Source organism: Furipterus horrens, unplaced genomic scaffold (genome assembly GCF_987537825.1).
Source record: "Furipterus horrens unplaced genomic scaffold, mFurHor1.1.pri manual_scaffold_11, whole genome shotgun sequence".
In the NCBI taxonomy this organism is placed as follows: domain Eukaryota; kingdom Metazoa; phylum Chordata; class Mammalia; order Chiroptera; family Furipteridae; genus Furipterus; species Furipterus horrens.
Genome location: NW_028327181.1, coordinates 16,852,865 through 16,875,834, shown reverse-complemented (window position 1 = coordinate 16,875,834; position 22,970 = coordinate 16,852,865). Strand labels below are relative to the sequence as shown.

The following is a 22,970-nucleotide window of genomic DNA, read 5'->3' as shown; positions in this document are numbered from 1 at the left end:
AACAGAGTGACCTTGCCAGCCAGAAGGACACACCTCCCCGTATATTCGCACTTTCTTCTTCCCACTTCATGTTCTGAAGCACTTCCTCATGCCTCACTGCCCTGGAGCTCCAGTGGGCTCAGATGGAGCAGGGAGGGACCAACACATGACAGACAAGGAGACTGAGGCTCACAAGGTTTAAATGCTAGCTCTGCAGTGAGCTCATGGTGTGGCTTCAAGCAAGTCACCCCACCTGGATCTGTCTGTAAGGGGAAATGGAAAGGCTGATGGCTTTTTTACAAGCATACTCCAAGTGCCTGACATCATAGTTTTTAAAAGTACCACTGATATGTGTAGTATACCTCAATAATGCTGAAGAAAAGAAAAGAAGGAAAGAAGGGAGGGAGGGAGGGAGGGGGAGAAGGGGAAAGAAGCTACAGGAATGCACAGCATTCATACTAAATATTACATAAAACACCAAACATTTAAACTCAATTCAAAACTATCCTCTTTGGGGATGTAGGTAGGAGATTGCTGGGACCGTTACTTTTCAATGTATTGTAAATACTATGGAATAATTATTACCATAAATACAGAGGAAGAAGGAGATTCCTTCTCACTAGGGTGTCAGAATTTCAGCATTTCAGCAAGTCTTGAAGAAAGAGGGGGGTTTGCTAGTCAGAGAAAAGAAGGAAAGGACGTTTCAGACTTCGGGAACAGCATGATGATGGCACAGAGGAAGAGCCGCGCCACTGTGGAGAAGAGGGAAAGGTGAATAATGTTGTCCGATGGACCTGGTTAAGGTGTAGAGATGGGGAAAGTGGGGAGACATGGGGACAGACTGCAGGCCCTCAAATGCCAGGCTAAAATGAATGGGCTTTATTCCATATAGGCCGTCGGGAGCCACTGAAAGTTGATGAGAAAAGAATGACATGCATTTTCAATAAATGACCACCAGCTCCTCTCACAGCTCCTTGGAACGTTGCCTCTGAACCTTCAGCTTATTCCTAGTCCAGCTCAGGCCCAGGCCCAGTCCTCCAGCACAAAAGGGGGACACTGGCTCTGCCCTGGCCCCCTTTCCCCTTGCTCTCTCTGTGTCAATGCCCTTCCCTTAGCTGAAGCTCGCTAATCTCTCTGAAAATGCCAATGGATGACAATGACTTAGCCCTGTCAGAGGTGTTTATGTTTTGTTTTCATAGGTGACCTCCAAGGCTGAAGAGTATCAGTGGTCAAAAGGAATTAACCTCTGATGGTGACATTCCAGGTACTTGGAAACCCACCATTCATTCAGCAAATATGTCTACTACAGAGAGCACATCGCTGTGTGCTCAGCCTGCAAAGATGTACTGGACTTAGTCCTTTAGGGGGCAGGACCATTCATACATCCATATAATCAATGCAGATTTGGTGCACGCCCTCTGTGCTAGACAGTGCCAGGGAGAGCTCGGCTCAGATCTTTCTGGACTCCTGGCAGGGTCCTCCCTCTGATAGAACATACTCTTGGGGCCTCTGTTGTGGTGTTTCTGGGAAGAACAAAAGAACCAATAGACCCAATGAGCAGAGAAGGAGGCTAGGGCTGAAACAAAAATAAGTCCCAAGAACTCAGGCTCCAGCAGTTGGCCAGGGAAAGACCATTCTGAATATCATTCTGAAGTTGAAGAAGGTTGATATCCCCCAGGCAGGATTGGAGGGACAGGAAGAGTGGAGTTGGAACCCACACACATTTCCAAGCTGGCCTTAGACATGAAGAGCTTAGAGGGAGATGATACAAGGCCAGAAGCTAGAGTGGGGAGCTGGAACAATTCAGGAAGCATGCTGGGGATGGATAGAAGGTGAGAAGCCTTTTCCTCTCCGGAATGTTCATCCCCTCACTTCCAAAAGGCCAGGCCCTGCATACCCACCCTCCGAGGACCTTCCAAACACCACGTTCACCGTGAAGCCTCACCTGACACTCCCCCACAGAAGTCTTCTCCTCCACTCCCTGAACAAAAATAACCTCTCTCTCCTGTGACATCTAGACAACTCCATCTATACCTCATACATATCTCTTACAATCTTTTTTACTTTATATTATACTAAAATTTTTCTTTCCAGCTTTATTGAGGCATCTTAACAAATAAAATTGTATATATTTAAGGTATACAATGTGATGTTTTGATATACATATTCATTGCCGTGAAGAGATGTTCGTCAAAGGTACAAAGTTTCAGTTATAAGATGATTCAATTCTGGAGCTCTAATGTACAGCATGGTGACTGTAGTTCATCACACTGCCTGGTATAGTTACATCTGCTGAGAAAGTAAACCTTCAGTGTTCTCACCACACCATGTGAGGTGATGGATGTGTTAACTAGCTTGATTGTGGTGATCATTTTACAAATATTTACTCCCCCAGGATGCTTAATATAATGCCAAGTGCATGGTACACATCAGTAAGAAGTTAAATGAATGGGATTCTTAATTCCCCCAGGCTCCATTATACCCCCTTCTCCCACCTTTAACACTCCTTATGGAAATGAGCAACACCTCCCCACCCCCAATCCCAGGCAAGCATTCTACAGTCTGTCAGCAGCATTCTGTAGGTGCTTCCTGGGGCATGCATGGCAGCTCATGGACCCTGACTCCTTTCGCCCCGCTGTTCACTCCCTACAAATAGAGAGACACTATCTCCATGAGCACAGGATGCTCAAAGGAAAACGCTAAGATTCCAGACCTCATTTTATAACCTATGGCATTAAATTTGCCCCTATACCCTGCAACTAGAAGAGACACAGTTGACCCTTGAGCAACATGAGGGTTAGGGGTGCCAACCCCCATGAAATTGAAAATCCATATATAACTTTTGACTCCTCAAACACTTTCCTGTGGTTGTCCCTCGATATTCATGAGAGACTAGTTCCAGGAGCCCCATGGATGCCAAATCTACAGATGCTCAAGTCCCTTATACAAAATGGCGCAGAACAATGCATACAGTCAGCCTTCTGTATCTGTAAATTCCCAACCAAGAATTGAAAATAGTTTTCTATCCATGGTCAGTTGAATCCATAGGTACAAAACCCCAGGATACAGGTGGGCCAACCAAATATATACTGAAAAAAAATCTGCATATAGGCAGACTCACAGAGGTCAAACCCATGTTGTTCAAGAATCAACTGTACACTGAAGAATAAGGTCAAGCCCCAATATGATTGGATGAGGCAGTGCTGGAAGAGGATAAAACAGAACAAAATAATGTTAGAAGAGATGGGGATGGTGACAGGGGGACATTAGCTGTCTCTTTTCTAAGTTGAGGAGGCACAATGGGGCTGACCCACTCTGTCTCTGCAGCCCAGAGATCATGCAAGAGTCAGGATGCCTGTCCCTGAACCAAGCCATTCTTGACACTCCAAGAGAAAAAAGAGGAATGTAAACTGGAAGAAAATCAGCACATTAAATGATCAGGGCCCAGCAGGGGAAGATTAAATGTGGACATATACTAGCAGACTCATTAAGTAGCACTTAACGGGACAAGTGATTCTGATTCGCAGATATTTGAAAAGTGTAAACACCATAATCATCAGGACTGGCAGGGCTAAATGAAATAAGATTGCTTAAGGGAATGAAGATTATCGGTCATTGTCTGGGAAACAGGCAATACAACACAGTGAGCAAATGACAGATTCGTGTCTGGGCTCCAACACGTACAAGCTGTGGAGGGGCGGAAGGAGGAAGGCAGGCAAGGCGGCAAAGTGCCTGGTGTCCTGGAAAAGAGACCTGAGTTCCAGGAATAATTCCATGTACTGCAATCTCAGACAACATTCCTGCCCTCTCTGTCTCGTGGCTTTTTGTCAAGCTGTCCTACCCAGCTGACCACTTTTGCTCATTTTACTTAAAAGAACAAAAAAAAAAAAAAATTCAGTTCCTGGGTCACACCCTGGAGGGCAAATAATCATAGTAGTTTTAAAGATTTCTAGAATCCATAATGCGCTTTCAGACGCAACTCTGCAGGTCCTTACAACAACCTGGGGGAATCGTAAGGATAAGTGACATTGTGTCCTTATCACACTTGAGTTAACTGAGGCTGAGACAGGTTATCCTAGGTCAAAGACATTATTAAACTTGAGAATCCTAGCTCCTAGTTGGACACTTCTGGGAAGCTGAGGGTTTAGAGGAAGAGTCAGCCACACCAATCTCTTGTGACACTTGGGAGGCTTTTAGTCACATCTGGTTTCTACAATTACTTTTTTTAAAAAAAACACTTCATTTTATCCCTAGGGAAAAAATACCCTTTGTGGCCGGCCATGCAAGTGTTAATGACCACCCTCTGCTCCTGGCCTGCCACCCTCCATGAAAGCCTTTGCCAGTGGCTAGAAGTTCTGCAAATTTAAAACACCTCTTCTGGTTGTTAGGTGTACCAGAGTCTGTCACAGGTGAAATTTTCATGTTCCAGGATGCTAAGAACAAGTTTCTCTGGTTTGGTGCGTCCCTAGACTCCCAAAGGGGAGCCACACGAATCTCCTTCCTCCAGGTGCCAGGCCGCCCTCCAGTCTTCCTGCTCCTCCTCCTCCTCCTCCTCCTCCTCTTCCTCCTCCTCCTCACTCAGCTTTCCCAACTGGCACAGTCTCCAGCCCTGGGATCCCACGGCACAAGGCCTTCAGGCCAGCCTTCCCCGGGAAGGGGACACCAGAAAGCCCCCGTTCCTTAGGCTGTCCCACAGCACCTGCACCTGGCAGAGGCTGGTGTGTCCTTCCCCATCTACGTGGCTGCTTTTCCGTCTGAAACTGGATGACTAAGAGGCAAGACAGTAGTGACTTCCTCCCGAGCCTGGGAGCCCTCCCTGCAGCTACAGGCTGGCCCTCTCTTGCCCCTCACACCCTGCCCCTCATCTCCCACCCTCCTTCCCTGCTCCCAGGTCCCAGGTGTCCATCTTCCGTGCTGGCCAGCACCCGGCCCACTTCTCATTCTCCCTCGCCTCCTCGCCTGGCTCCCTCTTAAGCACTTCCCAGTTATTTCCACTTCGCCCCACACACCCTTAAGGCCATCCCCCCGTCCCTCCTCGCAGTTCACTCAGGCCCTTGCTCCTCCGTGTGCCGCCCCAACTTGTCCCGCCCGGTGGCCCTCGCTCCGCCAGCGAGTGTCCCAGGGCCCCCACATACCCACAGCCCGACAGCCATCACCACCACGAAATACACCACGATGACAGAGATGTCGGCCGCATTGCGGATGCGCTCGTGGGGCGCAAGGGGCGCAGCAGTCTCGGTGGGCGCGGGGCTCCAGGTGCTAGTGTCCATGGCGGCAGCGACGAGGTGTCCCTCCCGCCGAGGCCACTCGCTCCTTACAAGGCCTTCGGGTTAATGATCAGCCTCGGAGGAGGCACCCGCGAAGTCGCGGTAGCCAGGCGGCGGTGCGGGAGCCCTGCGCTGCGCCGTCGGGGGAGCAGCTCTGGACGCAAAGCACCGAGGGAGCAGCGCGCTGAACTGCTGACAGGGCGGCTGCCGGCCGGCAGGTAAGGGCTCACCCGCCGGCTGGGAGGGGCCGACCAGGGGGTGGTGCCCGCCTGGCACAAAGGCCCGCTGTGCTCCCGCAGGAGGCACCCGACGGATCTCGGACTGAGGCGGGCCACTCCCTAGCAGAGAGCGCAGCGGCTCCACTGAGGAACCAGGCTGCCTGGGGCCAAGCGCCTAGAGGCTTCGAGTCACCTGCCGCCTGCCCTTGGACCAGTCCCACGCCCTCTGTGGACCTTGCTTCCCCACGTATAAAATGGATGCTGGACTGGCTGTTCCCAGGAATCTGCCAAGTTCTTGGTCTCCGTGGAGAACATTCTGGAGAGGACCAAAAGTCGTTGGATGTTGCTGGTAAAAGTTCATCACAATTGCAACCTCTTGGCTACTGGATAGCCACCCACCCACCCACATTTCTGGCTTCCTCTCCACAGCCTGCAGCCTTCAGGGATGCTGTTACCCCACTCTGAGGAGGAAGAAGCTGAGACTAGAAAAGGGAATCCTACTACGAGCTATTTTCTTACTCTGTGCTTCACCCAATAATGTGATTTGGGGTCCTTCCCAGGCAGGCAGGAGAAAAGATACCAGAGAGTCCTCGCCAAGGAGCTCTTCACACCCTGACTCTTCCTGGGGACTCAGCCCACCTGGAAACACATAGTTGGGGTTCAGAACAGAGATGGCTGAGAATGGAGGCATGACTCACGCAAGGTCACACAGCGAGCCAGCGAGAAATGTGGCTCTGCAGCCCAGGCCCGCACCGGCCTCATTCAGAGAATGGCCGGGAGATGCTCTCAGGGCAGCCACTTCTGGAGAGAGGGAGCCTGACTGGGGTGCTGAGGTCCCGGAAGGGGAGAGACCACACACACCGTCGGGATGCTGCTCTGCCCCAGGTTTGCCCTGCTCACCACCAGGCAACAACCCACGGCTGCCCAAATGCCAGCAGCCTGTGCCTTTGCACCTCGCTGCCTCTGAGGTCCACTCCCTTCCTCCCTCATCAAGTGCTCGATCTTCCTACTGAGGCTGCAGTCTTCCATTTTCCCCAAACCCCCCCCCCCCCACCAGACTGTAAACTGTATAAGGCAACATCCAGGGCCCATGATAATGCCTGACCACAGGGAGCAGGAATTCTCCTTCCAGGAAGCAGAATTGGAGCTGCTTTGGAAAAAGACACTATTGGAGGGGGTGACTCCAAACCCAAGGGTGAAAACCAAAAAGCTACCAGGCAAAGAGGGGATGAGGATGAATGAGGTGAAGAGGGAACCAGTGAGTCGGTCTCAAGCTGCCACCTCACCCCTGAGCTGGTGTCTGGGCACGGAGGGAGCCAGGGGAAGGCAGAATGTTGAGAGAAACAAAGTGCTCCTGACCCTCCCTCGAAAGCTGAAGTCCACAGGGGGCTGACCCCTGGTGGGCCTCATCCAAGCATCTGAGCCCTGGCTAGACCTTTGTCATGCTGAGTGACCTTGGACAGGCCCCCTATGTTCTCTAAGAATCACCTCTACAGTTGAGATCCAGTTTGATCTGACAGAGGCTTTCTGAGTGTCCACCAATGCATGTCAGTTTCAGGCTTGAATTAGAACCCAGGTTGCTTGGTGGTGGGCTATAGCTCTTTCCTTTGTATCCCAAATCCCAGACAGGCTTCAGAGAGGAAGTGCAGGGTGAGATGCTGTAAGGCATCGCAGCCTTCCATCTCCAGAGCTCTGCACAGGCACTGCCTCAACCCTGGTCCTCAGCCTGGGGCAGCAGGAACAGCACATGGCCTGCATGCAAAAAGCCTGGGTTCAGGTGCTGGTACCTCTATCAAGTGGCCTTAGGCAAATCACTTCCTCTGTAAAATAGTTTCCTCGCCTGTCAATTAGCAGAATTTGACCAACTGCTATCTTAAGAAGGGTCCTGGTGCCAATTCTATGATTCTAACATGGGCCTTGAAACTCTCTGAACCTCTGTCTCTTGTTAATAAACTGGGGACGGTAGCCCTGGACAGTTGCATGTCAGAAACGTGTCAATGACACTTCATCCTAAGTCTCATCCCCTCAACTACATCTCCTGGCCCCAGGGGTGATATTTTCTTTTGCTCATCACCATTTCTAAAAGCCAATGCTCATAAAGCATCTCACTCATCCCAGGACGCTCCTCCAGAGCGAAGCATACCTGGTTGGAATTCTGGCTCCTCCTCTTATTAGCTAGCTAGTCTTGAAACAAGTTGTCTAACTTTGGGGGCCTCAGTGTCCTCACTTACAAATTGAGGATAGTAATATTTAAAATAAATGAGAGAACAGAGGGAAAACATTTCAGTGCACTTCCAAGCACATATTTGGTGCTCAATGAAATGTTAAACTTTATCTTCATCATCATCACCTGATGCCAAGTCCACCCTCCGGGCAGCCTCCCTCTGTTCCTCCCCGCACCTCACCCCTGGCTGGACACTGGGCTGCCTGGAGGTGGGAGGCATTTCAGTGAGTCGTTAATTACAACAGATGCAGGCAGAAGTCAGCAGCATTATAGGCACTGTCTTCTGCCAAATGCTCTGGTTTTCTGAAAACCCAGAGTCCAGGATGGAAGCAGATGGAGTAGGAAGAGTTAACTGTCACTCAGGTCCTGAAGAAGTCAGCTCTCTGAGAGCCACCGCTCAGTGTGACTGTCACCCCATGTGTTCCATCTCCCTCTGTGAGATGAGACAAAGAAGCAGCTCCTCTGACCACCTCCCCTACACTCCCACCCCCTTTCCCTCTGGCTAACGCCACACTGTTTTCTGTGTCTATGTGTTATACATACACGTTTTTTGCTTACTCCCTTCACCTTCTTTCATGCAGCCCCTCAAAACCCCTCCCCTCTGAGAGCTGTCAGTCTGTTCCACGTATCCATGCCTCTGTTTCTATTTTGTTTGTCAGTTTATTTTGTTCATTAGATTCCACACATAAGAGAGACCATATTAATATATATATGAAACACTAAAATATATTAATATATTTAATATACATATTAAAATATGTATGAAAATAAAGTAGAAAAAAAGAAGTAGCTTCTGGCAGAAAATAGCCAGAGGCCTGCAGGCACAGACTGAGGAACTCACCAGCATTCTCACCTGTGACCCTCACCCCCTGCATAGCCAATTACCACCCATCCATCAACTGCTGCTGAGGCAGGGGTTCCAGGAACACAAAAAACAGGCTCAAAAATCCTTGGGTAAGCAAAAGACCCACAAAGGTAACAGTGGGCATGGAAAGTCATTCATGTATTCAACAAACACTGGCTGAACATTTGTTAAGGCATCAGGAGCACAAAGTGAACAAGACAAATGTAGTTCCTGCCTTTCAGAAGCTTAAAACCCATGCACATGCTTCTTGGGTATGGGGTTTCCTTTTGGAGTGATGAAAATATTTTGGAACCAGACAGATGTGGCAGATTCATGCATTAGATGCCACTGGATTCTTCACTTTAAAAATGGTTAAGTTTATGTTATGTGAATTTCTCCACAATTTTTTGAAAAATGCACAAAGCAACAAGCCCCAGAAAAATAAAAATTTAATTCCACACCAGATACATTTTCCCCAACCTCCTGGCTGGTCCTAAAGTTTTCATGAGTTGCTTTCATTTATTCAACAAGTCACTTGAGGAGAATGAAAAGGTGAGTTTATTTCATCATCAGAGAATAATCTCTCCTATCTATGACAGTCCTGGTAATTCTACATTGAGAACATCATTCAGTCACTCATTCATTTACTCACTCACTTATTCAGAGCATGTGCTCCACACCAGGCACAGGGGTCACAAACTTGAATGAGACACAATATCTGCAATGAACATGGGAGGACAGCTATCACTTCAAGATTCTGACTCCGTTTTCTTTGGCTGTATACTCAGAAGTAAGATTGCTGGATTATATAGTAGCACTAGTTTTAATTTTTGAGCACCCTCCATACTGTTTCCATAGAAACTGTATCAATTTACATCCCCACCAACAGTGCACAAGTTTCCCTTTTCTCCTCATCCTGGCCAGCACTTGTTACCTTTTGTCTTTTTAAATAACAGCCATTCTAACAGGTGTAAAGTCATATTTCATTGTTCTTTTGATTTGCTTTTACCTGAGGATTAGTAATCTTGAGAACCTTTTCATGTGCCCATTAGTTCCTCATATATTGTATGAGTTCTTTATATTATTTGGATGTTAAAAAATGGTAATGAGGACTTCTGGTCAAGATGGAGGTGTAGGTAGACATGCTTTGATTCCTTACACAACCATGAGCAGGAACAAAACTAACCTCAGAACAAAAAACACCCAGAACTGCCAGAAAATCAAATTGTGTGGAAGTCCGACAATGGAGGATTTAAAGAAGCCATATTCATCCAGATGGGTAGGAGGGGCAGAGACAGGAAGTCAAGGCAGAGAGGACACAGTAAGCTGGCAGGGAGGCAGCAGCAGCAGCAGCAGGTGGAATGGGAGATCCCACATTCACATGTGGAGGATAAAAATCAAGAGGGATACCTTGGGAGCCCATGATCCTAGCCCCCGGCCAGACTGCAAAGCCCAGGGTTTCAGTGCTGGGAAAATAAAGCCTCATAACTTCTGGCTATGAAAACAAGTGAGGGTTGGGGAGGCGGAAGAAACTGTTGGTCTCTCAGGAAAGTCCCTTTAAAGGGCCTGCACAGTCCTAGAACATATGCAAACCCACCTACTCTGGGAACTATCACCAAGGTAACAGCTAGAAGCATGCCAGTTATATACAGGAAGTGCAAGAAGTGACTGGAAATGGGGCAAGTGCTGAGCAAGCCTCCAACACCAGGTAGCAGCATTGTTCCCTCTCCAACCCCTCCTCCACATACAGAGCCATGAAGTGGTGAAGCAGGTTGCCCTTCCCTGGTGATTACTTAAGACTCCGCCCCATAGAACATAGCAGGTCCACCAAGACAGGGAGTCAAAGCAGCTCTACCTAATACAAAAAAGAACACACACACAGGAAGGCTACCAAACTGAGGAGACAAAGAAATATGACTTAAATGAAAGAGCAGAACAAAACCCCAGAAAAAGAACTAAATGAAATGGAAATAGCCAACCTATTAGATGTAGAGTTCAAAACACTGGTGGTAAGGATATGCTCAGAGAAATAACTGAGTAAGGCAAAAGCATATGGGAAGAAATGAAGGCTACACTAAGTGAAATAAAGGAAAATCCACAGAGAACCAACAGTGAAGGGAGGAAGCTGGAGTTCAAATCAATGAGTTGGAACATAAGGAAGAAATAGTCAACCAGAATAGAATGAAGAAACTAGAATTCAGAAACAAAAACAAAAACAAAAAAAATCAGGGATAGTATAAGAAGACTGGGACATCTCCAAACGTGCCAACATCTGAATCATAGGGATACCAGAAGGAGAAGAGAAGAGCAAGAAATTGAAAACTTATTTGAAAAAATAATGAAAGAAAACTTTCCTAATTTGGAAGGAAATAGACATATAAGTCCAGGAAGCACAGAGAGTCCCAAACAAGTTGGACCCAAAGAGAAACACGCCAAGATACATCATAATTAAAATTCCAAAGGTTAAAGATAAAGAAAGAATCTTAAAAGCAGCAAGAGAAAAGAAGAAAGTTACCTACAAAGGGGTGCCTATAAGACTATCAGCTGATTTCGCAAAAGAAACTTTGCAGGCAAGAGGGGACTAGCAAGAAGTATCCAAAGTGATGAAAAGCAAGAACCTACAACCAAGATTACTCTATCCAGCAAAGCTATCATTTGGAATGGAAGGGCAGATAAAGTGCTTCCCAGAGAAGGCAAACCTAAAAGAGTTCATCATCACCAAGCCCTTATATGAAATGTTAAAGGGTCTTATTTAAGAAGAAGAATATCAAAACTATGAACATTAAAATGACAAACTCACAACTATCAACAACTGAATCTAAAACAAAAACAAAAACAAACTGAGCAAACAACTAGAATAGAAACAGAATCATAGGTATGGAGATCATTTGAAGGGTTATCAACCTGGAGTGGGGAAGAGGGAGAATGGGGAAAATGTACAGGGATTAAGAAGCATAACTGGTAGGTATAAAATAAACAAGGGGATGCTAAGAATAGTATAGGAAATGGAGAAGCCAAAGAACTTATATGTATGAACCATAGATATGAACTAAGGAAGGGAAATTGCTGGAGGGAAGGAAGGTACCAGGCAGAGGGAGGCAAAAGGGAAAAAATTAGGACAACTGTAATAGCATAATCAATAAAATATACTTTAAATAAATAAATAAATAAATAATGGTAACAGTGTGCCTTGGCCAGTGTGGCTCTGTGGGTTGTGCATTGTCCCACAAACCAAAAGGTGGCTGGTTTGGTTCCTCATCAGGGCACATGCCTGGGTTGCAGGTTCAGTCCCCAGTCAGGGTGAATGCAGAAGGCAACCAATCGATGTTTCTCTATTTTCTCCCTCCCTTTCCTTCTCTCGAAAATCAAAAATAAAATAAAATTTCAAAAATGGTAACAATTTGAGTTGATTGATGCATTGGTTAACTTGATTGTGGTAGCCATTTTACTATATATGTATATAGTAAATCATATTGCATACCTTAAATATATACAATTTTGTCAATTACACCTCAATAAATTAAGGAAAAAGAAGAAAAGGCATACTGGAAAAAAAAAAAAAAGACAGCCTCTACCCAAGGCACTCCTCGTCCATCAACAAAAGTATACAACTGATATGCACGTGCTGTTCTCTATGCAAGAACACTTTCTCCCTAATTCTTTACCTGGCTAACTCTCATAATCCTTTCATCTCAGCTTAAATTTCTTCCAAGAGTTCTCCTGACCTGCACTTCACCCCTAGCCTAGAAGCTCTCTGAGAATCCTATTCTCAAGCCCTATTCTCATCCTTCCTACACTTGTCTCAATTTTTCATCCCCATTTAGTCCTGTAACTATACATTTACTGTCTATAGCCCCCACTGGACTACAAGCATGTGTGTGGTGCCAGTGTCTCTTGGCCATCACTGTGCCTCAGACTGAGGGAGGCATATAGCAGATGCTCAATAAACTCTAGCTGGGCAAATAAATATATTTAACTCATTAGCATATATAATTATAACTTGATAGATGCTCTGATATTGAGGCAAGGTGAGGCAGAACATGCCTAGCTTTGTCTCACTGAGAGGGGCAAAAGAAATAATCATTAAGAGAAGATATTTGGTCACATTTCCCTCAATTTAAAAAAGAGGGGATATTTGCAACAAGTCTTAAGGGAAAGAAAGAGTTCCTGAGGCAACACAGTTGGGAGAGGTTTTGAAATGTGAGAGTACACAGTATGCACATTCAGAGAATGCTAAGTGCTTCTGATCTGCATGGCTGGACAGAACGCAGGAAATAAGATCAGAGACGTGGGCAGGAACTGGACTTCAGGGAACCTTATGTGTCATATTAAGTATCCTGAATTCATCCCACAAAACACTGGGGAGCCAGTAAAGCACAGGTTCCTAAGCTTAGGCAGATAGAACCCTCAGAGATGAGTTTTGAACACCCATGAACTCCATAAAATTGTATGCACAGTTATGGTCAGATTTATGTTTTCTTCAAGAGAAGAACCATGGCTCTCATCAGATTCTCAGGAAGACTGATGACTCAAAAAAGGTTATGATTCACCACCTTCCCTGACCCCCTTAACTAAGACAGGCCCACCCCCAGTTCATGACTTTCATAGTACTCATAACGACATTTAAATATGTTGTTGATGTATTTGCTTACTTGATCATCGTCCGTCTTCCCCTCTGCGGGGGCAGGGATTTTTGTCTTTCTCCTTGGAAGGTATATCCCCAGTGCCTAGTACACATGCCCTGGAACATACAGAGCTCAGTAAATATCTGTTGACTAAATAAATGTGTCAGTGTTCTTTTTAATTGTGGTAAAATACACATAACATAAAATTTACTCTCTTAAACATTTTGAAGAGTACAGTTCAGTAGCATTAAGTACATTCACATTGTTGTACAACCATCGACACCATCCATCCGCAGAACTTCCTTCACCTTGCAAAACTGAGACAGTGTACCTGTTGAACAATAACTCCCCGTCCTCCCACCTGCACCCTGCCCATGGCAACTATCATTCTACTTTCTGTCTCTAAGACTTTGACTCCTCTAGGTACCTCATGTAAGTGGAAACGTACATACAGTTGTTTGTCCTTTTGTGACTGGCTTAGTTCACAGAGCATAATGTCCTTAAGGTTCATCCATGATATAGCATGTGTCCAAATTTCCTTTCTAAAGCTTTCTAAAGCTGAGTAATTTCATTGTATGTATATGCCACATTTTTTTTATCCATTCATTCATTAATGGACACTTGAATTGCTTCTACTTTTAGCCATTATAAATTATGCTGGTATGAACATGGGTGTGTATTTCTTAGCCCTTTTTGAAATACAAGTAGTCAAAGGATGGATGGCTGGATAGCTGGGTGAATGAATGATGGAGGGATGGATGGATGACAGACAAATGAATAGAAAAATGAAAGAGCTCTGAACTGAGAGTTAAAAAGATCTGTTTCTTGTCTTAGCTATAACACTTTCCATCTGTCTGACACACTAGACATCACAGATACTGTGAAGTAATGAGTGACGCCATTGTTACAGTGACAGTAGTACTGAGTTAAAGGAAATTTCAAAATATTCATAGGGGTGAGTAACTTGTGCTATTTCATGATCACATTTGGCATGCATTAGTGAAAGGATTACATATGAAACTTTAAGGTGTTGCTGACTAAGAAGAATGGGGCTTCCTCGAGTGTTAACCCTGGGAAGGAAGGGAGTGATTCATGTTGGAAACCACAGTCAGTGTCAAATATGAAACAAGCAATATATTTGTCAAAACAGCAGAAACAGAATCACTGACATTTCAGGGCCTTGAGCCATAAAGGTTCCTGGCAGTAAATGGTTCCAAATGTCAATGAAGTGTGTATAGCCCTGGCCAGGTGGCTTAATTGGTTGGAGCATAGTGCCATACACCAAAAAAGTTGTGGGCTCCATCCCCAGTCAGTGCACATACTTAGGTAGTGGGTTCAACCCCCCATTGGGGCATGGATGGGAGGCAACTAGTTGATATTTCTCTCTCACATCAATGTCTCTCTGTCTCTCTGTCTCTCTCATCAATAAACATATCTTTGTGTGATGATTAAAAAGAAGAAGAAGCATGTATAAATGAAAAGCACAGAGAGAGGAGATTTTGAGGATATTGAGCTCCGCTCTAAACCAGCCCACAGGATTTGCTCATCCATAGTCTCAACGTCCATAGCCAACCCCAACAGAAAAAATAAATGTATAGTTCATATAAAAGGAAATACACATACTTACTTGGCAGGGGAGATACCATGGTCACGAAGGTGCTTTTCCCAGGGCAAGGCTTATCCATTGCACTCTGGGCGTGCTGACCCCTGCAATTTCCCCAAATGTGGGAAACTCTACTGCATAATTTGTGGTAGTGGGGGGCTGCGTTCGCACTCTCCCCTGTTAAAAAAAAATACAAGGAAATACAAACGGCACATAAACATTTTAAAAGATACCCCAATCTCTCTCTAATAAGAAAAATGCAAATTAAAACTTTGATGAGATACTATTTTTAGTCCCACACTGGAAAAGATCATAAACAAAATGATAATATATTATAAGGAAAACATGTACTATCACCAACACTGGTGGGAGCATAAATTAGTACTACCTCTAAAAGAGTAATTTGAGAACATCTATCAAAATTATATCAAGAGAATGAGAAGACAAGCCACAGACTGGGGGAGGGGAGGTAGAACTGCAAAAGGCACATCTGATAGAGAACTGTCAACTAAAATACACAAAGTACTCTTAAAATTTAACAATAAGAAAATGAACACCCAATTGAAAAATGGGAAAAAGATCTGAACAGATATCTCATCAAAGAAGATATACAGATATATTCTGATATGCAAATAAAGATACACAAATAAGCATATGAAAAGATGCTCAATATCATGTTTCATTAGGGAATTGCAAATTAAAATGAGATATCACTACACACCTATTAGAATGGCCAAAATCCAAAACACTGACAACACCAAGTGCTGACAAGAATGTGGAACAACAGAAACTCTCATTTATTGCCAATGGAAATTCAAAAGTATAGGGATTTTGGAAGGCAGTGTGGCAGTTTCTTACAAAACTAAACATAGTGCTACTATATGATCCAGCAATTGTGCCCCCAAAGGAGTTGCACAAAATCCTACACACAGATGTTCATATCAGCTTTATCCATAATTGCCAAAACTTGGAAGCAACCAAGTAGATGAATGGATAAATAAACTGTGGTACACCCAGACAATGGAGTAAAAAGAAATAAGCTATCAAGCCACAAAAAGACGTGAAAAAGCCCTGGCTGGTGTGGCTCAGTGGATTGAGCGCTGGCCTGTGAACTGAAAGGTCGCCAATTCGATCCCCAGTCAGGGCACATGCCGGGGTTGCAGGCCAGGTCCCCAGCTGGGGGCAAGAGAGTGGCAACCACACATTGATGTTTCTCTCCTGCTCTTTCTCCCTCCCTTCCCCTCTCTCTAAAAATAAAAGTAAATAAATAAAATTTTTGTAAAAGACATGAAAGAAATTAAATGTACGTTAATAAATGAAAGAAGCCAACCTAAAAAGGCTATATACTCTTATAATCCCAATTATATGACATTGGGAAAAGGCAAAACTGTAGAGACAGTAAAAAGATCAGTGGTTGCCAGAGGTTAGAGAGAAAGGGGGGACGAATAGGTGAGCACAGAGAATGTGACATTTTAAAGCAGTGAGATTATTCTATATGATACCACAATAGTGGGTACATGTCATTATACATTTATCAATATTCATAGAATGTATAATGCCAAAAGTGAGTCCTAATGATGGAGGGGGATATATGGGAACTCTCTCTACTTTCAGCTCGATTTTGCTGTAAACCAAAAACTGCACTAGAAAACAAAGTCTACTAAAAAATTAAACATGTAAATACACTTTGACCCAACAATTTTAATATTTATTTTCCAGATAGCCTTACCTAAGAGCAAAAATGACCTTTGTTCAAAGTTATTTATTACCACACTATTTGTAATGGGAAAAGATTAGGAGCAACCTAAATACCCATCCATAAAGAACTAGTTAAATGTATTACAGTTTATCCACTTAATGAAATAATATTGTACTATGCAACCATAAAAAATGAAAACTCTAGCCTATTGATATTGATTGGTCTCAAAGGTATTTTGTTAAGTTAAAAAAAAAAAAAGCAAAGTGTGCAAAACAACATATGGGAGGAGTATGCTAAAATCAGAGTAAAATATCATGAGGTGGGGGAAGAATATAAGTACATATTTGCTTATGTGTGCACTAAAAACATCTCTTGGCTACACAAGAAACTGGCAAAATTGATTGCCTTCAGGGACAAAATCTGGACGACTGGGAAGCTTTCTCTATATATGTATATGTACTTTATGAACCGTAAGTATGCATTATGTACCAGATCAACAGATAGTAGGAGGAAGGGAGGGACAGAGCTAAACAGAGATTGCTGGTGGAAGAGCGAGGGCTGAAATCCAGGTCTTCAGGCTCCTGTTTGGCTTTATTATCTATCCTGGGCTTAAAGTACAGTGAAGGAAATGGACCTGATTACACAGGCAATGTTTGCAAGTGTAAAGATAAATGAACCTCAAAACTGGCTTCCAAGAATCAGCTTTGCTGTCCTACACATGATTTCTAATAGTCATTGTCCTTGCTGAGACACCAGAAATGCTATGACAAAGCCATAAGGCAGAGACTCAGCTCAAGAATGATCTTATGTCTGAGCAAGAGGCAAAAGTCCTAATTAATGGTCAGGTGTCCCTGATCCCTTGGATTTTCTTAGAGTCTTAGGCAAACTCCTCAGCGAGTTTTTTCCAAGCTTGGGCAATCCTACCAGGAAACAAGAAAAGAGGAGTGTCATTCTCACTACCTTGAATGACAAAGATGCAACAATCAACAGTCTGAGGCTTAACCTAATGTTTTAGCTTGACTTTGATTCAAGAAACTATAACATGTACAAAAATGAAACCATATGTACCCAAACATATATAAACAGCCCCACAAATATATACCCACAAAGATATATACACATGAATGTCAACCCCAAAGCCTAGAATTAAAGTCTAACATGAAGAACCATCCATTCTAAACTGGCTACACTTAACAAAGGAACAACAGTGATGCTCCAAAATGCAAAATCCTAAAATCTGCTTGTCTTTGGAGTGATTCTGTGATTTGAGGAAAACCTGCTGGATGACCTTCCAACTTCTATTTGGCTCTGACAAGTAAGTAAAACTAGTAATTGATCCTTGCAATTGCTGATGGGTGAGAGACAGTTCAGGGTTCTGTTTGAAGAGTGGAGAAGCCAAAGTGAGATTTTTGTTGAGGGCTTAGACCGAGGATCTCACCATAGGGCTCATTTTTAACGGCAGGCCACTGAAATGCCCATTCGCTCTGCTCTCTATCCAGCAGTCATCCCAGGTCTCAGTTTCATCTCTTGTTTTGACAGATTCTGAGTCTCTCTCTGCTTGTATCCCACTTCCACTCCTTGAGGAAGCACCTGAGCTGGGAGAGCTTCCTTCAGTATCTCCAATGTCATTGTTCACATGAAAGTGCTATGAGCTCTTTGGGGCAAAGGCCGCTTTAAACTACAACTGTCATTAACATTGTTACTATGTCCACATAGCACTGATATGGGGGGGGTTGGTGCGTTTGTGCCTTCTTGAGCCCTGGGAGCTGTTGGTGAGTGGCCTTGAGAGAGAGTTTTTTAATGCCTGAATCAGGCATGTGTCAGGCTGTTTATTTCCACAACCTTTAAGAATAATAGGTTCTTGGGCTGAAAAGAAAGTTAAGACATTCAACTCACCCCCTTATTTTATAGTGGAAATTGAGACCCGAAAAGGTAGAGTGACTTGTACAGGTCAGGGCCTGGTCTCTGAGCTCCTAATCCAATGCTCTGCCTTCTCTGAAATCGTTGTTCAAAATAAACTCACACAATTTCTTATAACGTTAAACCTATATCTATCCTATGAACCTACAATTCTACTTTTTAAGTATTTACTTGAGAGAAATGAAAATGTATGCTATGGTCTGAATGTGTCCCCCTAAAACTCATATGTTGAATCCTAACCCCCAAAGTGAAGGTATTAGGAGATGGGTCTTTGGGGAAAATAATTATGTCACGAGGGTGGAGCCTTCCCAAATGGCTTTAGTGCCTTATAAAAGAGGCTCCAGCACACTTCCCCTCCCAGGAGCACATTCATGGCTTTCCCTTCTCGCCCTTCTTCCCTCTCAGGTGGGCATCCTAAACTCTGAGGGTCCCCAGGAGACTGGCAACCAGGGGAGCAATGGGCAGTGGCAGCTCATCCCAGGCTAACCCCCTGAACCTGTCCCCAAAGTCACCTTTTTCTCTGACTCTCCAGGGAGCTGACAGCAACCCCACCTCGGCTCATTGCTTCCCTATAACATTTCTAGAGAGTCAAGCAACCCCCCCTAGGCTCTCTCCTGCTGCTTCTGTCCTAAGTCCTTCCTTGTTTCACTGTCCCCAGTTTTAATAAACATACTCTCAAAATAAAAGATAATTTTTTTTTAAAAAGGCTCCAGAGAAATCCCTAGTCCTTTCCACCAGGTAAGAACACAATAAGAAGGTGCCAGCTATGAACCAGAAATAGAGCCCTCACCAAAATTTAATCATGCTGACTGACTTCTTGATCTTGGATGTAACAGCATCTGAAACTAAGAAATAAGTGTCTGTTTTTTATAAGCTACCAAGTCTGTGGTACTTTGTTATAGCAGCTAAATCAGACTAAGACAACATACAGGGATAGGCAAAAGTAGGTTTAAAGTTATGAATACACAAAACAGAGGCAAAAGTAGGTTTACAGTTATGAATACACAAAATAGAGTTTATTCTTTTTTAAAGATTTTATTTATCTACTTTTAGAGAGAGGGAAAGGGAGGGAGAAAGAGAGGGAGAGAAAAATCAGTGTGTGATTGATACATCCATCAGTTGCCTCTCACATGCCCCCAACTGGGGACCTGGCCCACAACCCAGGCATGTTTTGTATATATTGATAAGATCATTCTAAAAATTTAGAAAGACAAAGGAACACACATAGCCAGAATTTTACATTATGCTTCCATTTATATACATCTTAAAAGCACCCAAAACTGTATGTGTGTAGAAAGAGAGAAGGAGATCAAGAGAAAGAGATAGACTACACGCATATGTAGAAATAAAGTATAAAAATAAACATTGGAATGATAAGTGGCAACTTCATGATATAGTAGCTACCTTCTATAGTAGCTATAGAAGCAAGGAGAAAGGTTGAAGAGCAGAGCTTTAACTGAACCTATATAATTTAATTATTTTTAAGAGAACAAAGAGATCTGACCCAAAAAGCACACACAAATAAGTACAGTACAAAGAGTGCAATAATATCAGAAGTTAAGAGTTATGAGAAAAGAGAGATTTGTGACCCTGGGAGGCTCCAGGAAGACTTCATGGAGGAAGCAGCTTAGAGCTGGACCTTGAAGGATGAGTAGGATTTCACAGCCTGAGATAGGATGGGATAGAATGAGCAAAGGCACAGGGATGTGAACAGGGGAGGAGACTGGGGAAACCAAGGTTACCCCAAGCAGCTGAGGTGAAGGAGTGGAGGGGTGATAAGAGTTCCTCCAGTAGGTAATTGGAGTATTTATACTTTTTCGCTGGAAAGCACTCAGAGGGCTTTATGCGCAACCTGAAGGCCAAGCCCTGCCCTTTCAGGGCTTCATTGCATATGTGATAGTATCTTGCATATACCAATCACTAACTCAGCCAATAAACAGAATGAAAGCACATCATCTAAGGGCAAAGAGGGACCTAGGGCTCCTAGACTTTTGAGAAAGGAAGGAAAAAACAGATTATTGCCTCCATTTGCCTCTCTTTTAGGTAACTTATAGGAAGAAACCTAGGGTATTGCAGAAAGTTCTGGAAAATCAATGTGTAAGGTTAGGGTTAGAGCTTAGACCCCCTGTCCTAGTGTAGCACACTGCCACTTGAAATAAGGCATATAAAATTATTTATAACTGTCTGAAACATGACGGAAATTGAAACAGAACAGCCATTTAAATTATGTATTTGCTGAGTTACAGTGTGCAAATTCAGACATTTTCCATCAAGATAGAAACCAGAAGCAAAGGAAGCTACAGCGCCGCCTTGTGGTGAGACCCAGCGCTGCACTAAGATAGCTCCTCGCCCAGACCATTCAGTCGCCTGTGCCTTGTCTGGGTCTGAAGTCACTAGATGCGGGTGTGGATCAGCAGAAGCTAAGAACTAGAGTCAACAACAGACGTGACCAGGCGTCAGGAGGCCCCTTCTGTGGCTCCCCTGAGGTACTGGAGGCCTCCCTTCTTCCCAACATACCTCAGGCAAGAGCAGCACAGCCAAGATCAGAAAGGCTGGAAAGTGAATAAAATAGTGGGCTGCGGGGGGAGAGACGGGAGGAATAGTCTAATACCAACACCACTGAGGTTCCCAGGTGGTAGAACAAGCTGTTACTGATTATCTATGAGCCTCAGGCCTTCTTGAAAAATAAAGTAACCTTTTTGTTTTCTACAAAAACGGCCTGATAGCAGAAGCAAGGATCATCAGCTGCAGATGGCCAATAGTCTTCATCTCAAGTGTCAACTTTCAACGAATTGGTGGTAACTAACTAGAACATCATGTTAAGTAGGATTCTGAGGCAGAATTGGAGCTCAGTGGGAAGAAGGGCATTAATGACTAACATGTATCTCCAGTATGGGAGGGTGGACTAACAATATACATATCCTAGTGAAGGTTCTGTTGATGAAGTGCTCTATGTAGCTCTAACTCCTCTGAGTCTCGGTTTTTCTCATTATAAAATGAGGGTAATTATGCCTCTATGCCTATTTTACAAAAAAAAAGACTGGATTCAAAGGGTCTTTTTTAATTGTTATTCTATTACAGTTGTCCCAGTTCCCCCCACCCCGCTTGACCCTCCTCCACTCATCCCAACGCCCCACTCCCACAGTCAATCCCCACACTGTTGTCCGTGTCCATGCGCCATTCATACATGTTCTTTGACTAGTCCCTTCCCCTTCTTTCCACCATTATCCCTCTCCCCCCTCCCCTCTAGTCACTGTCAGTCTGTTCCATGTTTCCCTGCCTGCGGTTCTATTTTGTTCATTAGTTTATTTTGTTTAGTAAATTCCTCTTGTAGATGAGATCATCTGGTATTTGTCTTTCACCAACGGGCTTATTTCACTTAGCATAATATTTTCCAGTTCCATCCATACTGTCACAAGAGGCAGGAGTTCCTTCTCTCTTTCTGCTGTGTAGTATTCCATTGTGTAAATGTTCCACTCATTTACTGATGGGCACTTAGGCTGTTCCCAGCACTTGGCTATTGTAAATAGCACTGGTATGAATATAGGGGTGCATAAGTTCTTTCAAATTGGTGTTTCAGGACTCTTAGGGTATATTCCCAGCAGCGGAATCACTGGGTCAAACGGCAGTTCCATTTTTAGTTTTCTGAGGAAATTCCATACTGTTCTCCACAGTGGCTACATCATCTGCATTCCCACTGAAGGGTCTTAAAAGATCTAAAAATAAATGTGTGAGATGGTGCAAGTGTTTCTGTCAACTTCCCTGGGTGAACAAAAGAATGGATGACTCCAGAGCTGCTAGTTGCCTTTCCCAATCTAAGAACCGCTGAAAGAGCTGAAGGACATAGTTAGGATAACATTAGGGGCTCAAACAGATCATAACACTGAATCAAACAAATTGGGTAAACTAGGGTCTAAAGAATTTAAATCATTAACTGTGAGGCTGGTGCTACAATTTTTTCAGGCCCAGAGAATGGAATAAAATGAAACCAAACAGCATCACTGAAGGACCCTTATATTAATTCACTCGGCAGCTACTTATTAATCATCCCCTCACTTGCTGATTTAACCCTGGCTGGTTTGGCTCAGTGGATTGAGCGTCGGCCTGCGAGCTAAGTAAGTGTCGCTGGTTTGATCTTCCAGTCAGGGCACATCAGAGAAGGAAAACTCTGACTCCAAAAAACCTCCGCTGCCTTGCGGCATACCTCTTCAGGGGAAAGGCTAAGGGAGTAAACCCCGACAGAAAATCCGGAGCCGGAGTCCCTAAGGCGGTTTGACGTTGTAGTCAACACCGGCAACTCCTGCGGCGCACCTGAAGCCAAGCTGTATTGACTCCGTCTTTCCCTTGGACCCTTCAGCTGCGAAGAGAGGGGGGGTCTGCTGCATGGGCAACAGCAGACCCTCCATATCACCCTGCCCAGGCTCTGTAGCTTCAGCTTCACTGGAGAGGACACTCCAGCGTCATCGCAAGATGTCGATTCAACACGGGAGGAGACAGATACCGTGTCACTCCCAAGTCGGACTGCACAGCCATTCTCGGCGGTGCAGATAGACTCTTAAGAAGCTACACCATCATCTCTCGAGACGGACGG

At 44.3% G+C, this 22,970-nt stretch overlaps 1 protein-coding gene and 1 non-coding gene across 4 annotated transcripts in view; one reads left to right on the top strand and one right to left on the bottom strand.

Moving 5' to 3' along the window:
• The window catches only part of SLC5A1 (solute carrier family 5 member 1), an 83,449-nt gene that overhangs the window by 46,668 nt on the left and 13,811 nt on the right, over window positions 1-22,970 (bottom strand). Inside the window, exon 1 of one of the 3 annotated variants that reach the window (XM_090257264.1) lies at window positions 13,185-13,236. The exons of 1 other annotated variant lie outside the window; for it this stretch is intronic. Coding sequence is in view for 1 of the 2 variants with exons in the window: in XM_090257262.1 (XP_090113388.1) it covers window positions 5,115-5,249 (135 nt within the window). In the remaining variant the exon portion in view is untranslated. Of the gene's footprint in view, window positions 1-5,114; window positions 5,518-13,184; window positions 13,237-22,970 lie in introns of those variants that run through there. One more of the 3 variants, XM_090257262.1, reaches the window with a different exon arrangement.
• On the top strand, window positions 14,777-14,940 carry LOC149997063 (U1 spliceosomal RNA). The gene has a single exon (XR_016507299.1). It is a non-coding gene; the product is annotated as a U1 spliceosomal RNA (small nuclear RNA).